The sequence below is a fragment of the Solea senegalensis genome, linkage group LG14, assembly GCF_019176455.1.
Source record: "Solea senegalensis isolate Sse05_10M linkage group LG14, IFAPA_SoseM_1, whole genome shotgun sequence".
In the NCBI taxonomy this organism is placed as follows: domain Eukaryota; kingdom Metazoa; phylum Chordata; class Actinopteri; order Pleuronectiformes; family Soleidae; genus Solea; species Solea senegalensis.
This window is the reverse complement of record NC_058034.1, coordinates 13,389,883-13,409,173: the sequence shown is the minus strand read 5'-3', so window position 1 is coordinate 13,409,173 and position 19,291 is coordinate 13,389,883. Positions and strand designations below refer to the sequence as shown.

Below are 19,291 nucleotides of genomic sequence, written 5' to 3'. Positions count from 1 at the left end.
CTGATATTCTTCCCATGCACATGTTGATCTCAACATCCTGAGAAGTTGCTAAATGAAAGGGGAAATGAAGAGGGGAAAAGTCTGACACTAAACTTGGACAAATCTCAGACAGTGAGTCAGGAGGCTCATTGACATTGGTTTACTCATAACCCAACATTTGACAGTATACACAGCTAATACTGAAATTAGCTTTGAAAGATTTCCACCTTAGTCTCTTGGCTTCGTCATCTTTCCAAACTCCATGAGACTCCTATGATGTGGTTAAAATACTGTAATTATTTTCCCACAATATCTTTTCACTACAAGAAAATTTCCCCTCAGGTTTTGGGTGTAACTACAGGGGGAGCATTAATGACTCTTTCTTAAGAAGAAAATGACATACTGATATTTTTACTTAAGTACTGGCCATAGTGACCAGAGTTCACCCCACCCAACCGCTTAACAGGAGGCCCTTGGGCACAAGTGGGATTTTTTTTGTTTCCCTTAACTTCACAGCACCCTGTAAGGCTAATAACCCTTTGAAGAAACCTTGTGTGACACACAGCAGAAATGACCAAAGGAAACACAGATTTACAATATACTGTTATAGTGATCACTGCTGTGGTTCGCTTTAAGGGTAAACACTAGGGCTACAACAAACAGCTTTTTAGGTAGCCGGCTATTTATTGACCATTGAAACCATTAGTTGACTATTTGGATAATAACAAACTGTCACTTTTTATCTAAAAGTTGAATATCTGCTCAAACTTGGGCAGAACAGTTTAGACTCAAACATTATCCTCCACTCCCTTCTGGAACTCCCTCCCCACACACATCCGTGACTGTACCAAACATTTAACATATATAAAAAAACAACTCAACTCCACCTCGTCAGAACTGCTTTCTTTCTTTCTTTTTTCTGTATGTTCATCTGTGGTGCCAACAGCCAGCTAGCTAATGGAGTCGGAGGAGGCATCACACACAAGTCGCTGTCGTCATATTTGTATTTGTGTGTGTGTGTGTGCAACTCCCAGCAGAGATGGGTGGGAAGTGAGGTGACTCACTCTCGACAACAAAGACAATTACATTACAATTTGAATCGATTTTTGTGGTCATGCAAGGTTGACTTGCACAAAAACCTGTTCACAGTTAGCAAACAATGCCAGACTATCATTAGGACATGCTTTGATCAATTACTGTGAAAATGTGTTTTTTAGTGTTGTTGTCTTGGACACTGCTTGTCCAGTGGTTCACTGCCAAATATCCCAGGGCCTCACTGATAACAATGGAAAATACAAGGTCTGACTCTGAACAGATGATATTTAAAGATCTGTTGGTGTATGGTTTCAAAACATTCAAAATGTTTTCCTTACCCAATAATAAACTTAAACGTGCAAGCTGTTTTATTAATCTATCCTGAAAAAAAGTGTTTCCTCTTGTCCAGACCAAAGTCAACCCACACACAGCTGCTCGAGTTACAGAGCAAATGACTGATTTACAATGTGTTTCCTTTTCTTTTCCTGTTACAAAGTGGCAATCATCCAGCCTTAAAAAACTGGCATGTACCCTTATAAAATACTACATCAGTGCTGGATAATGGATCTAAGGTAATCTGGAATAGTTGATTCAAAAAAACTGACCACATCAATCAAATGTAGAAATCTAGGTGGAAGAAAAAAGGTTGACTCACTGGAAAGAGATATTTCCACTGAGTCACAGCTCAGATAACAGGATGCCCCCAGGGGAGCAGAGGAAATCCCCAGCAAAATGAGGGGAAAAAACACCAACAGACCTCCCAAAGCAAAGTTTAGTGGATACATCGACTACTGTCACTATTAGATGCTGAACCAGTCACTTTCTCAGCTTGACACATGCCTTGTAAAAATGCATTTAAACAAGAAGAGGTGATGAAAAGAGAAAGAAATGCATCATAATTGTTGGTGTGGGTTCCATAAAAATCGGACTGACTTCATTTCCTCAGTGTTCACAACTGGCTCACACAGCCACTGAGAAGTAAACCAAACATATCTTTGCTTGTCTCGTAACCCTTTCTCTGTTCATGGAGGATGGAGTTGGAGATGTGACATGGCAATCAACCACGCAACCTCCACCCGCAACTGCTGTTTCCATTAACTTCATTAGCCGCCAACTGCAATCCACAGACAAAATATTTAAACGACAGCTCTTTGTTTTGGGTTTCACTGCGGGCTACAATACCAGGAAAAGCGAGGAGGAGTAACAGCTGGAAACTGGCATAAGAGGAAATAATGACATAAAGCCTCATAAAACCTGAACTACACCATCGCATCATTGGAAAGATGAACTCACCTGATGGTTCTGATTTCCACAGGAGACATAAAGGACGCTTCTGTTAGAATCACAAAACATCATAATAACATGCTTACAAAATAAAGGGTCATTTCCAAAACACAACCCCTATATTACAAGGCAGGGAGTGACAAGTATGAGTCTAAACTTTTACTACTAGCATTCCACATAGGTATACACCAGCTGGTCTTTGAATGAGGGGAAGCTCATGTCAGGCCCAGCTATTTATACATAAACTCTATCCTTCACCCCTGACGACAAAATACACATTGATAAAAATGAATGAACAAACAAACAACTGGAACAAGGAAATGCAATACTTTATATAATTATACTTTCTGTAATAGTGTTTTTATTTACAGTGTATAATACGTAGTAACCGAAATGGGCTATAATTGCTGAGCAAATAACACACAACAGGCTGTTATTTGTTTCTACATTTCACTTGCAAACTCTGCGTGGGACTGAGACGGAAAAGGCTCTGGTATCCTGTATATTTCTTCAACGCTGTCCATCAAAAAGTGGTTCCGCCTGTCAGAAACTTCCTCCAATGGGAATGGATGAGTAGAAAATCGCATCAGACCATCTGTTATAAACAGCTGATCCTGAACAAACTAGTCATGTAGTTTCACATTCACATTCTAGCGATGAAATGAACAGTACATATTTGATCATTTATTTTATGACATTATGCACCCACCAAATCAACTATAATCAGTCAGTTAGTCAGTTTACAATAGCTACAGTTATCTTTTGTAGGCTTGTGGAATAATCATGGATAAAGCATTTATTTTTAAGTGTATACAGTCAAATACTCATAATAAGCAATTATGTTCTGGATACACCTGCTATCCACATAACCTCAGAAGTTTAAAAACAAAACAAAGACATTTAAAAACACTGGCTGGTTCCATTTTCCTTTGAAAACTTCAAGGCTGGCTTTTAGTCTAGACAAGCAAAAAAAGGAGACATTTGGGAGTGATGATGATGCAGTTACTCACTTTCGCTTCCTGGCTGGTTCTTTTCAGCCACGGCTCAACTATCAGCTGTGAATGACAAGCTCCTTAAGCAGTTTCACCTTCTCTAGACATCTTACTTTTCACCATTGTTGTTGGTTGTTGGTAAAAGTGGAGCAGAGAGTCATGCGATATCCTGTATGCTGTTGGTATATTGTACATACTGTGTGTGTGTGTATGTCAAGGTCTAGGGGAATGACCATGTAGTTGAAACAAAGGTGAAGGTGATTAGAGAAAGGGTAGTCATGATTGAAAGTGTGCGGAGCAGGGGTTTCTTCTCAAAGACTTAAGTGTGACACTGGTTATCCATTATCTGGACATTTTAAGTCAAGTAACAATGACTGATCTGCTACAGCAGAGACCTTTAAACATTCCACAGCTCATACCTCATCGTAAGCCTATCAGAATAAACTGGCACAACAGATATAAAGTGTATATGTTGGCCACTAACTGAGTAAATGTGTTAAAATATTTTACAGAAATATAAACTTTGTCACATCTTAGATGTTATTTGTTAACATTCATTAAATCTCCCAACAAATAAATGTGATGATGTTGGTTTTGATTTACACTCTGGAGAGTCTTGCACATGTTTATATGGTTTCATCATCAGTTTTCATTTATATTCGCTCACACATTCTGAATTTAAGAGAATTTTGAATAAATTGGACAAGTTTATTATGAATGTAGCTCATCTGTATAACTATGCAGAGCATTGATCACAGACAGAATACATTTAAGTCAAATCATGAGCTAATCTTGCCCTGGCAGTGATTTGATGTCTGAGACCAACTTATCGCCTGTGCATCCCATTACTGAGCCTCTCTGCTATTCCTCTCACACCACACACATGCAGCATGTGCTGAGGCCTCCTATGGGCTGACAGTGCACTTCAACCTCACCGCATACAGTAGAAGCATGGAAAACATGAAACGCAGTGGCTTCACTATAAGAATGACATGCTTACACTCAACTGAAACCACACCGCAACTGGCAAGTGAGAAGAAAAAAAGACTTCTGTGAAGGAGCAGCTGTGAGCACAGAACCACACACGAGTTCAAGAGTGAGAATAAGGAGCTGGCTTCATACAGGGAGCATCCTCATTGAGAAAGTTAATTTAACTAAACTGCTGTGCTACTTCAAATGATTCCTCAATGAAAAAAAAGGGTCCCGTTTTTATGAAAACAAGTCAAACCCGAGCCAGCAGTGGCCTGGTGAACACAGGATATTAAAAGCTGTCAAGACGATGCAAAATTGCCCAGGAATGAGCTGATATGACACTCAGTATCTGTATTGGACTTGATCTCTCTCAGAAAATGAAAAGGCTAAAATCAGATCCAAAGACCCAGGCTGTAAAAATGTCCTTATTTGTAGGAGCAGTGTGCAATATTTGTTATACAGTTGAATCATTATGTTTTTGAAATAGCTCATTGTGGCAGCAAGGTAGATGCATCAGCACAAATAAGTTGTTAACAGATTGGCGGTTGAAAAAGATGTAAGAACAACTGTATCCAACTGATAACAGTATCAGCATATACTCAAGGTTGTGATATCAATATCTGTAATGGTATCAAGTCATCCCTTGTACTGCCACTTGAATCTACACTATGGAATAACTCAATGCAAGATTTTCCCACTCAAACGGTTAATAACAAAGGGTGGTTGTTTATCCTCCATGATGTCATGAAGTCATTTCTACACAGCACTACAATGGTCCTACTGTACAGAGAGCCATAGAGTATTCCTCTCTTTGGTCCCAATCAAAGTCAATTACAGACTTTCCTGAGGAATTAACCACTCATTTCCTCAGTATGACACAGACTCAACATTCAGTATACTGCCCAAACCATAAATTGCCCAAAATTCCACTTTGATGAAGAAAACCTATAGGCCGCCACATCACAGAGCAGAAAGCCTCTCATTGATTCTGTTATCCTTGTTGCTGCCTGGAAACCAAACTTCAAGTTGAACTACTGCACTGCACTTTTCATTAATTTGGAGATTTTCTGTCGAGGCAGTTGTGACAAACTGATGGTGGATTTTCTTCAACATTGTAGCTGGGTTGACATTTGACATTTTAAAAAGAGATGTGAGTATACCATAGTTAAAACTAAGGAATTAACTAAATTACACTACAAAACTTATGAATGATTTAAGCTTTGCCAGGGAAAACAAAAACACCAAACTCTCACAAACACAGACCATGAACACATAAGATATTCTAAGGGTTTAACAACTATGATTAACTCAAACAGCCTTATTTAGACCATTAAATGCAAACATGTTGTGCCTTTACAAGAGCCAGGGGTTTGCCAGTAAAGCAACATGAGAGGAAATATCTGAGTCATGTGGATGTCTAGCACGTCAACAGCACTTTAGGGCTCGACGGAAAAATGTAAAGTCCTCTCGGGAGGCCATCTTAATCTCACAGTATTCAAATTCAGAGTATGCACTGGAAGGAAGAAGCTGATGGTGATGGTTTAGGTTTCTAAGAAAACTCTGGGGGGCACCCCCAGAGTCCACATGTCAACAAATAGCAGGATATACAGCCTAAAAGTGAGAAGCTGAGGTGGTTGTTTAACAGATGTTCTGACAGGGATGTTTCAGCCACAAAGCTTGATTTAAAAGACGCACTGAGGTAAGAATACTGCCACAGCAGCATGGCCTTTTTGTCTACATTGCCATTTGCTGCACCATTCAACATCACTATTGCACAACAGTGTATTTTAAGTTTTAAGAGCCAATCGTGACTAATGCCATAATTGTAAATATGATTAAAAGTTCAAAGACTCTTCAGAATGCAGTGGGATGATTATTTTTACAAGACCATTTGAACTGAGTTTTATTATTGATTCACTGCATTTTAATTATATTTATTTTGCCTTGTTAAAATAATAATACATCTGATTTCCCTGCAGCTGTGATTCAGGTTTATAGGAGGATTACTGCATGACTGCAACACAGCAAACATAAACACAGCTTTAGTTTCCAAAATAAAACCTGAATGCATCACACAAATCTAATAATTATTACAATAATAGCGAGTCAGTAAATATTAGCAAAGATTAAATTCTAAAGCCCAGTTTAATACATGTTGAATATCACATGTAAATATGTCCATGTGGAAATGTAACAAAGCAAAAGGAGACTGGACAACTGCTACTGCTACTGTTACTCTACTGTCTAAAACATGGCAGAAGTGTGAAGTCTTTGTACAAGGCTGGTGAAGACAGTGTGGGACTTGTTTCGGACTTCCAGACACACATTCTGTAAATACCTCTGAGCTGGTATAAAGCACCTCAAGCATTTTGTCAATTAAATTAAGATGCCTGTAAGCCTTTTTGTTGGCCATATCTGCATACCAGAGGATAATCCTTTTTCTTTTTAAATCTGATCTATGCCAGAAACAGAACAGGTTCTTTATCTCAGCAAAATTGATAAAAGAGCAAGTTTCATGCAAGAAGCATAACATTTTCTAAACACATTTTTGAACGAGGATTGAGCAAAACAAGGAAACCTTTATTATGTTATGATTAATTCCTATTTTTGTGCATTTTACACCCACTGGTGTAGATTGTTTCTGATGATCTATTCCGTATGGAATTATTCATCATCACTAGAACAACAAAACATGTGTTTTAAGCAAACGACAGACGGTACAACAAAACAGCTTCAAAGATAAAACAACATGCTTCTGCATCATACAAAGCAGACATGTTCAGGGTGACATTGGATATCCTGAGCATGGACATCAAACTGCCTGTGAACTTTATAAAAATCATTTTTCTCCATGTTGAACGCATCTCTGGCCTTGGCTGTGTCATTGTGTTCATGATTACAGTGGGAGAAAGCATCTGTTTTCATACAGTATATTCCCTTGTCTCCACAAGTTGAATGATCATTTCTGCATGTACGTGATCAGAGGGTAATACATTGTCTTTAAGTGGCAGGTCGGAGGTTGTTTTCTCAAAATCCCCACTGAGCCAAAATTTTGATTCGTCTGCAGGGACACGACCACTGGGAGACTCTGTAGTCCCCTCAATGCTTTCCATAAACTGAACTTCCAAAAACTGCACTTCCATGACTCATCACTAATTTGGCAAAAAGAGCTGAACATAAACATGCAGAGGCCAACAGTAAAAAGCTGTTTGAGAATAAACTGTAAATTGGACCTGTTTTGTAGCTGATGGCAGAATTCAGGGTCAAAGTTGGACTTAGATACTCTGATGGGCCTCAGTAAGTAATTCAATTATTTTACATCTCCCTGAATGTTTAAAGGTGCAGAAGAGGACAATCCCACAGTTTCACCAACGAACAATAGGATGTAGAACAGTCCAACATGTCTGTGATAATCAGATTTACATTGAAATGCACAATGATTCCGTTTAACGCTGCCAAAAAGTAAACTCCATCCATATGTCACTTATGACATACAAAATGTGGCAATTTTATGACCATAGAAGAGGGTGTGTGAATTATTAAAAAGCATGTATAAGAAAAATACTTAAAAACTTTTATCGTATAGAATAGAATAAATTAGAATAGAATAAATGTTGGTGTGTGTGCCTCGTTCTGTGTTTTATCATGTTTAAAACTACTTTCCCCTGCCCTCCAAAGGGGCCAGAATATGTAAATGTATTTTTGATTTTGTAAGTCAGTTGCTATAATAGTTAGAATCACTAATAATTTGTTGCAGCCACATTTTAGTGTATAGGTAGAGAGATGATTAATTTGTTTCGACTCTTCAGAGGTAACTCCTTATTTATCACTTGTCACCATATTAATCAAGCCACCTAAAGATGTAAAAAAAAATTATTTACACCTCCTGTTCAGGGAAGATCCTGGATTTACTGCAAAGGTTCTATAAGGACATTTGGTTCAGGATACTCATGAGGGAAGATCAACACATGGGACTGAACACATTTACCTTTGTAACTCATCCTATGAAACCACTGCCTTCTGGAGGCTACATGATAAAAATAGCTCTAGTGAAAACTAAAACTAGACTTTCTAGATTCACATTTAAAAAAATAAATAACTGTCTCAGTTCAAAGTGGCTCTGTTTGGGTAAATTAGTCATACAACTGATAGAAGTTTTCTTCCAGAAGTGATCTCATTGCTTCATCACCTGAGCCACAAAGAAAGATCTCTAAAGATGAAGAAACGATATTCACTATATATGTACTTAAGCACACATTCCAGCCTCAACCTCACTTTAGACAAACCCACAGCTCCTTGTGCACTGCAGTTCACGGAGAACTAAACCAGATGTGCAGGCGCTACAAGGTCAGTATCGGCCACGGGTCAGGTCAGCATGGGTTCATAAAAACTACTTTCTCCTGTCCTTGAACGATGTAACCCTAACTATGTCTCTGCAGGGAATCTCATGTTATGAAGATGAGATGCTGAGATCTAATGACAAACATAAGCAAGTCTCAAGCAGAAAAATCCTGGTGTTGTGCTTTGCTAAAATGAATTAGTCTTTGGCAGTTGCAGGCTGGAGGGAGGAAAGAGGGATGTGCAACTTGTGAATAGGCATCTTCACTATGCCAAACTCAACTCGCCAATTATGTCTTTGGGTGGAATCCTGACAACAGTGATATTGTTTTAATCATGATATGAAATAAACAGATCTGTGGTGGAATGTTTATAATGGAGGACAGAATGGACGAGGCTAAACACCAACTCTGGCCTAACTCTGTTCACCGCAGACATTATCAACTATCGAACAAATATCATAGTCTCTAATGCAGTGCCACATAAGCACATATTTACCACAGAGTCACCATGGCAATAGCACACTGCAGACGACAGCTTGCAGTGCTTGTGACTTGCTTATGCTTGTCATTAGCTAAACAATCAACACTTGTAATTGAATTTCACAGGAACCAGCTGTTGGGTCAAAAGAGCAAAAAAAAAAAAGAAACTGCCCCAACAATGTGCACAATTCTAACTTCTGACAAACACTTGACAGCATAGGATCGTTAATTTAAATAGTTTAAACATTGTATCTTGTCCTGTCTTAATAACTGGTTTACTTCAGTTTATTCTATCTGCTTCAGGGACAAAACACAAACATTCATTTTTAACATGATTTGCTTCAACTCAACATGGACTGCGCACGTTTCAAAAAACTAGTTCTTTTTCCAGTGTTTCAACAGATTTGACCTCCTGCCCCCTCTGTCTTCTTGCGCTTTCCACACCTAAGCTTAGCTCACAACTTTCCACTTCCACGAAATGATCTGCTGAGAACAGGAGCAACATGAGCTGTTGGCACAATTTAGCCTAAAGTTGTGCAGAACAAGCTGTGTGTGTGTGTGGGGGGGGGGTATGTCGGGAAAACTGAGGACTATGTTGGTTTAAATTTGAGTCAACAGTCCTGTCAAAATGTAGCACCATATGTGTAAAATAGTAAAATAGTAAGATAATTTGCTCTCAGGCACTTCCCACTACTATTTCAACAGTTATGTTTACTTTACAGTATATAACAAACCCCATAGGTGAATGGAGGCCTGAGCTACAGACATCAATGTCTCAATAAAAAGTGTTTTCTCTCAAATGAATCCACTGCAGATTTTACATTGAATTGCTTATCATTAATCTTTTGTTCTGTCCAGATCAGTACAACCTGAGGTTTTGTGTTCTTCTCACAGTCAGCTTCTTTGCACAGTGCTGTTGTCTCACTTGACTGAAAAAAATACAAGACGAAAAACAAAAAACAATTCCATTTGCACATATAATAAAAAGATACAACATGAGATTCAGATGTAATTTCTCTGTTTGTGCCCCAGCAGCAGCCAACACATAGTTCATGTCACTAGTGAAGCTTAACAGATGCCTGGCAAACTCCCGTTTTTCCATCCCAGCTTTGATTTCTCCTCACAGACACCCGGGAGTCTTTGGCCAGACTGATAATCACAAAACACAAAGAGTAATACACACACGCACACATAAGGAATCTGTAGTAGCAGCAACTGTCCTTGCCAAGGTTTCAAATAGAGAAAGACTAAAATGTACATACACACACGAACACATAATCTATGATGCTCTCCAGTTGATTGCATCTCAGAAGAGAATCTTGGTCAAAATCCTCCAATTTGATAAATTGAGACATTGATCTTCCATTCATTGAGATAAATGTCTCAATTATTCAAAAGTGAAGGTTTGGAACTTAAATTAAAATGGCCTGATTGTTGATTCTGGCTGACCCGCTGTTCTGTTGAGATTCAACTACAGTTTTACAGATGTGTTAATCCATAACCATCCTCCTTTCTCCTCCCCTGCAGCCATTTAACTGTTAATCAGGACGAGAACAATATTGGTGTGTTACGCCACAGCACGCTCCCACATTCCTTTGGTGCATTATCTGTTCAAATCCAGTCAAGCAGGAGACCTTTGGCACATTCAAGTGCCACACTGTCTGGCACTTGAAATGTGCCTTCTCCGGTCTAGAAGGCAGGAGAACAGTCGAACACCAGTGCAGGTTTGTGGGAGACCGGAGAAAAGGATGGAGAGAATTATTTAGATTTATTAAAGTAAATGCAGCAGTGCAAACCTTTCCCCATTTTCCAACATTAATACAATTTATATCATGAAGTAATGTTTCTTTGTCATGAGACAGGTCTTGGAGTATTTGAATTTCAACGAAAATGTTGTAGCATCTTAGATGTTTTTCCATTTTGCATTTTAAGCACACGCAATAACATGAATGTTTCTGTAAGTTGAACTGACAGAACTAGATCATACATAATCTGTCAACAACGATTAGTGTCAATCAACTGATGAATAGCAGCATTAAAATTGAGGGAAGATACATTTAATTGCAATGAAACCTATTATATTAGCTTATCATTCAGATGGTTTAAATTCACCTGAACTTTATGTATCAAAAGCAATAACTTAATAATTTGTCAAAGTGTCACATTTCTGTAACCACCATGAGTGAACAGACGGTGTAAACAGCCAAGTTCTACTGTCATCTCGTTCAGCTCTACTCCCACTCCCACCAAGCTCTGGAACTCTAAATCTAACTTGGTGGTAAACAACCCGCCTCCCTCTGAGCAAATGATGGCGTTTTTGCTTGCTCTAACCAATCCAAAGTGAGAGCTCAGACGCCCTGTGTTTGGGGCCTTCGATCAGCTGGAGGTGGCAATAACATCTGCGATTCACATCTAGAGCAGAATAAACACGATGAGTTCTGTAAGAGACTTTTTTGCTAAGGTTCAAGTTTATGTGAGAGGCTAAATGTGGAAGCAAAGGAGAGGATAAGCAGCGATAAATCTGCCAGAGAGGAATTACAACATCAGCAGGTTTCGAAGGCCTTTTCCACACATAGGTGGGTATTTTTGAAAAAGGAGTCTTTCCTCCTCCAATTTTGAAAATAATTCTGTCCACAAATGCCAAGTTCTCAAAAGTACTCTCTGTCCACATGAAAACACGCACAAAACATTAAATAAAAAAAGCACTCAAGTGCTGCCAGCAAGCACCACAAGTCAACAAATAGCAAAATAACTGTGAAGGATTTTCGGGAAATCCGAAAATAAGAGAGAGAGACAAAATGTCAGTACCTGTTTTGGTAGGCAAACAACAATGGTGTGCTGCGGTAAAGGCGAATCATTAGTTTGGACAGACTACAAACTTAAGCTATTCCTCAGCACCACAGTGGAATACAAAGTTAACAAAGCATTTGACACAACACACCTCATGTAAACGGACCTTATGACTTGGCGTTACAAACCAAACACTCTATTTTCCCTGTCTTCACATCCAAAACACACAGAAAATTCTATGATTTTTAAAAAAAAACACCCAAGTGAGGAATGGGATCAAGACTGTCTTGAGCTAAACTGTCACCTTTGAACATTGTGGTGGAACACTGGGATCGATCAAAACAACACAATAATAGTATGGTTATTGAATTGTGTCTCCAAATCCCAAGACAAATTAACTTGTGCGAAAGCTGCGCTTCTATTTATGATGAAATTAGAGTATTTTCAAAATCTAGAGCTGTTGCCAAATCTCCTCAATTTCAGCCCGGAGCCTGTATATATTTAATCTTCCCTTATTGATGCAATATTTACATCAATGACTCCAAATGCCTAGTCTCAGAACAAGGATCAAACTGAATGAGCATGTCAACGTGATCATTGCGGTCCACGATCAACCTCTTCAGTTACTCTACTACAAACTGGATCATTGTCAAACACCAGATTTTTTCTGGCAGCCTGATAGAGCCAACTGTCAGACAACCTTCATTACAGTCTAGTCATATGAGATGAGCTGTGTATGACTCCACACACACACGAGATGACACCTGTGTATCTTACTCTGGGTTCAGAACTGAGGCTCCTAAATACTTTGATGGAGGACATGATAGATAATTCACGTGCAGATTATGTTTCATACTTAAGGAAATCATTTCATTTTGAGAAGGCCCTTGTAAAAGGGTTTAGATTAGGATGCCATCCTTGTTTTGTGATTAAAAAAAGACTGTACAGAACGCGACTGTTTTCAACATTTAATGTTTTGAAGATCACAGCTCAACCAAAGCATGCTGAAATGACATCGCTGTATTTAATTTCTCAACATGTTTCGCTTGCACAAGTATGAGTAAAATGTCAGTCAGTCAGTCAGTCATCATCTAACCACTTTATCCTACACCAGAGGGTCGCGGGGGGTGCTGTGCCTATCTCAGCTACATCGGCCGATAGGCGGGGTACACCCTGGACAGTTCGCCAGTCCATCGCAGGGCCACACACACAGATGGAGACAAACAACCATTCACTCTCACACTCACTCCTATGGTCAATTTAGAGTGTCCAATTTACCTAATCTCCACATTGCATGTTTTGGACTGTGGGAGGAAGCCGGAGAACCCGGAGAGAACCCACGCACACACGGGGAGAACATGCAAACTCCATGCAGAAAGGCCCTTGTTCCAACCTGGGTCTTCTCTCTGCAAGGCGAGAGTGCTAACCACTACACCACCGTGTGGCCCATGAGTAAAATGGGATCAGGTAATTTCATTGACAATTATATTCAGTTAAGTGGCAGATATTTTATCATGACCTTTATATTCTAGGCTGTGACTGAAGAGCACCTGATTGCTTTTGCTGGCTTTTCATGGTGATTTCTTATTCATGTTTTTTTTTAAGCTTTAAGGTTTTTAAAGTAATAATTATGGTGTAACTGTATAATTTATGTCCATGTACCATGTGGTTGCAGCCCTTTGCTGAAGCTGTATATTTACACTGAGGAAACTAAAACACCAATAGTCTGATGTTTTATACACACTAAGAATTCACACTGACATATCCGGCATCTACGGAAACTTTGGGACATGCGCTCTGGAACTATGATAAAGGTTTTGTGGTTTTAAAAAATGTACACAACATTCCTTTGTTATGACTGACTGGTAAGCGTGTCAGTCTGACAGAAGAGTATCTTCTGTATCTACTTTGGCTGCCTTGTACCTAAATCTGATCAATTTAGCAGATTTTCATGGGGCAAAATCCAGATTCTTAAAAGTATACAACAGTTTGAAATTATTTTTCTTTTTTTTTCCACACAATTCAGTCTTTTGAAACATAACTCAGGATAATAAGCACTATTTTTATGTAGGGCTCATGCTAACAGCACAGTGATCTCTGTCAGATTAAGGATGAAGCAGCTGGAGTCTAAATCTCTTTTTTTTTTCCCCTGAAGGCAGCTCAGGGCCTCAGATTGCTTTGTGTGGGCAATGGTAGTGAGAGGTGTGGACAGTCAGTATGTTTGAGCTATGGTTGTAGCCCAACTATGCCATTCAATTGGACTATTCAATTGTTTCAGCATACAAGCACTAGCAGGGAATCAACTTATTGATGGAAGTGTGTCTGCCATCGCTATGGTAAGTGGTGATACACCACCATTCAGCACCAATTTTAATCTTTCTACCATGAAGATTATTTTCTCTTAGCTGACAGAGCATAGAACTGGTCTACAACTGTATCAGCCTAGTTTTTGCAATGTTGTTGTCAATGTTGTCTTATTCTTCCATGAACTGGCTTGGGGTAAGTGCTGGGGGTGGTAACTGTGGTATGAACATATACATACAATAGTAGTTCAACTCCCTTTTATTTATATACCCTAACATCATAAACAAATTTTGCCTCAGAGGGCTTTACGGTCTGTACAGCAAGTGACACCCTCTGTCCTTTGACCCTCAGGAAGGAAAAACTCCACAAAAAAACCTTGTACAGGTGTGTTGGTCCAACTTTGAGAAATTCAATTTGGTGTCATTTCTGTCAGACTGACATGTTTACAAGTCGTCAAGCTAACATAATAATTCAGTGTTCTCTAATGTCATGTAAAGGTACTGACTGGCACAGATCACCAGAGGAACAAACATCCCCCTTTTATACCTGCAAATGCTGGCGTGTCTCTCTTTTTTTAGAAAAGCAAACAGACCACAAAAGGAAAATAAAATATTTGCCAGACTAAATGATGAGTGTGCTGGGGACATACACAGCAGCCTCAGCACGGAGGACAGTTGGTGACTGTGGAGCCTTTTCTTACACACCCAATGGCAGCGATATGCCAGAAAATGTCAGCAAGAGGGTGTGTGAGGCAGGAATGTTATTTATTTTCACAAACACCACCAAACGCACCCATATCAACACACATATGATGGAGCTACACACACAAATACACACAGAAGACACTAATGTGCATGTGTACACACTGTCTGGTTTGATGTGCTCTACTTGGCCTGGCCAATAGGAGGGCTCCACCTCAGCCTCTCCTCGCCCATGGTAAGATCAAAATGAAAGCTCCCATCCTTCATGTGCTGCCATATACTCAGCTCATTAAGATGTCAACACAAAGGAAATGCAAGGCAGCACAGTGGAGACCAAATTAAAGAGCTGCTCCAACATTCAGGTTTTTTTTTTATTGTTTTGTAAGGAAAAAACAAATGTGCAACTTTTCTTTCAGATATATGTCAGAGAAATCATAATGGGTTCGGATTAGTCTGTATAAAACATATTATTTATAATAATATATTATTTACAATAATATTTTGACAGCTGGGTGACCCTCTTTGTCTAAGAGTATGGCCATGTTTATGTCTAGACAGAAGTGCACTTTTATGAAAGGATAACATCAGCTCTTAGTCTTCCTCTGCTGATTAAGAAAATAATTGAGAAATCATTTGCCCGCAGACAGGGAAGATTAACTTCCCACAACTACTGAGCAGTGGAAGCTGTGTGTCATCACCCGGGCATTTTGAAATTTGTTCTGGAGTCTGCAGCAGACTGGGTCTCAGGTTCATGTAAGGAGATGAAAAAGGAATAATATTCATCCATGGCTTAAGGCTTTAGTTGCTAATTTGGAGTTGCCCCCAAGTGTCCTGAAGTCAACCCTGACCTGTGCAGCAGAGGGACCAACACAGATAAGACAGTTCCCAGGCACACAACTTATTGTACACCTGCATATTTATATACAGATTGCTGGTTGTAAAGCTCAAGTATCCGATGGGATGAAAGGCTTTCAAAAGGGTTTGGGAAACATGCAAACTAAATATTGTTGAACAGATGCAGAATCAATGCATAACATAGGCAGCTTCCACGTTTTTTAAATAACTATGGGTGATGGTCATGCTTTGATGATACCAGACACATAAAACAGCAAATATAATATGAAAGAAACATCAAAGTTTCTTGCACCCAGGAGACAAATACACCACAAAGCTGCACAGAGTCTGAATAAACAATTACATTTTGTTCCCCGCTCCTCCTGTTTTATCTGTCTCTTGAACTTTCCCATGCCTAGTCCTTTTCATGGGAAATGCTGTGTGAATGCAAAGTGAATGTGAATATTTCTAATCAGTTAAGACAGAAATTGTGGCAGTTTAGTAGATGGAACAAAGTCCACCACTTAACTGAGTACAGTAGGGTATTAACAGTCATCTCTTGCAAACATGTTGCCTGTTTTTTGACATATTGCATGTGGGATGGAGAAAAAGAAAAAGCTTCAACCACCAAAAAGAAAAACTGAATAACATGTGTTAAAATGGTCCAGGGCACACAGAGGAGTCATAAAAACAAAAGGGCTGAAACAAGTGCACACATCTGCTGAGTGAATTGACTCTGATTGGGTGACTGATCCTGTAAATTAGGTTAATGCCACACTGCTGCAGTCAGGACTAAAAATTATCTTCATAATAACAAGAAAATTAGCTTTTAAAAAACAACAAAGACTAATAGAAAGCACTCAAGGAGCACAAACCTCAGCCACGGCTGCTCAGTTTCCATATTTCAATCAACACCAACATCTAATCACTTCTTCAAACAACATTCCCAGAAAATGTCATCAAATTCAACTGTTTAATTGTTGATAAAGGCTGCTCACAGACAGAGAGACAGACTAAACAGCTTTGGTTTGACAGCAGTTTAAAGGGAATGGGAAGTGGAACTAGAAAGTGGAACTGTAATTGTCAAATCATTCAGCATGGTTAGTAGTCAGATGAGCCAATATGGTACTCAGTATTAGTCCAATACCGGTCAAAATCACTGGATCGGATATCGGAAAAAAGAAAAGAGCAAACCCGAAGTAATATAAATGCTTTACATGCTGTATGCTGTTAAGAGAACGTGCGCTACCACATAAATGAGAGCACTATGTGAATGAAGTGTCCACTATGCTGATGGAGCCTTATGTTCAGCAAGGAAATGTCTTAGTGACAGTTAAGTTGATGTAAAAAGAGTTAAAAGTCTTTATTGAACTGATGTAAGTATCGAAATAAATTCAAGGTTCTGAGACCGTACTGGGCACTAAAAAGAAGTAGTGAGCCATCCCTAATCTGAAGGTGGTTAAACTACACGAGTAAGGTACTGGGACCGACCCATGTCTATGACATGCAGCTGCATAAACAGCTGATGAAGAATGTCGCTGGAGGTAAGTGGACAACAATAGTCCCCATTCAGACCCACCTTACTGATCCACATGTAAACCCCCCACCTCTCCTTCAGCCCACCTACCTTCTGATAAGCCATTTGGAGATAGTTGTAGGGAATCCTCCTTTTAAAGTCCTGTGCCACATCCTCGCTGACTTTGTGCACGGACTGTGAGCCAACTTTCTCCTCGATGCACTGGTTCATACACGCAGCTCTGCGGAGCACCACGTCGAAGAAGCGCAGGTCCGAGAAGGTCTCGTCAAACTGATGCTGGTCCTGGCACCGCAACCGGCAGCGCACTCTGGTGTGCCGCAGCTCTGCGTGGCTTCTCAGCGCTGCCTCCATGTAGCGCACCACATTGGTGTCGTCGCCGCTGTAAAACGCCTGGACCGCGTTGTTGTATAAAAGGTCGTAAGGCTCCTGAAAAGCAGCAGCAGAGTAAGGCAACAGGTCGGCGGTCAGCAGCAGGACCACTGACAGGACAGCAGTTGGCCAAATGTTTCCATCCATCCTCTGCTTCTGTTCAGACTGTAAGAGCGGCCGTCAGTCAGCTCACACTGATTTCACAGTCCATTTAAAAGTTGCTCTCTCGCAGTGATACTCAAGGGCAGGGCGGAAAAAACACTGCTTCAGCCAGGGACACACATTTTTGTTTTGTCCCCCCTGCGCTTCAGCTGACTCCTCCCCTCCAAGCAATGAATGGCCGGTCTACAACAAGCAGAGCAGTGGGGGAGTCACTCACTCACTCCTTCAGGGAATCTCTGAATATAGACACAGGAAAAAAGGACAAATACATACATTTCTATTATCAACAGCATTGTGTTATGTAAAAATGTATTTCTTAATTCACCATTCAAAACATGTCATCTCATATGATGTTAAATGTTTAACATCACAGCTGCGACAAGTATGGGTTAATTCATACTCCATAACAGGGGACTATACAGAAAAGACTGTGTCTGTATGAGAAATGACACCAAATACACAATAGTTACAATCATAAAGCTTCAGAGAAACATAACTTTTGGCTAACTGTATACCATAAGTCATATTTTATGACGAGCACAGTTCATGTTAAATAAACTAGTAAATAGCAATTAAATAAATGGACAGTTTGCAAACATCGATTTTGCTTATGATCGAACTAATATCTAGAAAGTAATGTATTTTTTTCATGTCATGGATAAAAACTGCCTCAAAGTTTTGGTGTGTCTTCTAGGTGCTGCTCAATTGAAAGAGTCTTGTCTCCCTCTTGAGGAAATTTGACTCAAAGACATGTGAATCTGTTTACATGTTCTTGCTGTTGTATTACTTTGTCAGAAACTAAAAAAGTTTTATTTGATCAAAATTTTTGTTATTTGTTATTTGTTATTTTTTAGTTATTCAATTTTTCAGAATAAAAACATCATTAACTTACACGTTTTAGTTTTATAATTATACCTGTGTTATTTCTAAAGTGAAACCTAAAATATATATTGGCTATTGAATCACATCAACAGCTGATATAATTCCTTTTTTTTTCTTTCAAACTTCTGTTAAAAAAAATACAAGCACAACACAGACACATATTATACCACTCACTGGTAGCTCTGCTGGCAGGCTTGTTTTTAATTGATCGTAATTGTGATCTGAACATAGCCACAGAAAGTAAAAAAAGGGGGTGGGGGGTCATGATTGTTGACTTTTTGATTTGACTAAAATTAGTAAACCAACTGGTGATGCCATAAGTGAGAATTCATTCTATTTTTGCCCTGTAGAAAATTAGCTTGATATTAGATTCTGGAGCCAACACCGGTCACCTTAAAGGGATTCCACATGTTTAATGTCATGACTATGAATTGCCACAGGGCATTCATCACCCACTTGTGACTTTTTATTTATTCAAATTTCAAACTGCATTCTAAAATTATTGTTTAGCCCAATTTTTAACATATTTCATGAAACCCATCATAAAATCACATTGAATTCAAAAGCTGTCAACATAAATATTAAGAGACCAATTACTTAAATAAATCTACAGATGGGATAATGTACTAC

The 19,291-nt window shown here is 39.2% G+C and overlaps 1 protein-coding gene across 1 annotated transcript in view; it reads right to left on the bottom strand.

Moving 5' to 3' along the window:
• Window positions 1–17,920, bottom strand: part of p3h2 (prolyl 3-hydroxylase 2) — a 50,526-nt gene extending 32,606 nt beyond the window's left edge. The window contains exon 1 of the mRNA XM_044044384.1: window positions 17,339–17,920. Coding sequence (XP_043900319.1) covers window positions 17,339–17,764 — 426 coding nt within the window. The 5' untranslated portion in view covers window positions 17,765–17,920. The remainder of the gene's footprint in view (window positions 1–17,338) is intronic.
• Between the last annotated feature and the right edge of the window lie 1,371 nt (window positions 17,921–19,291).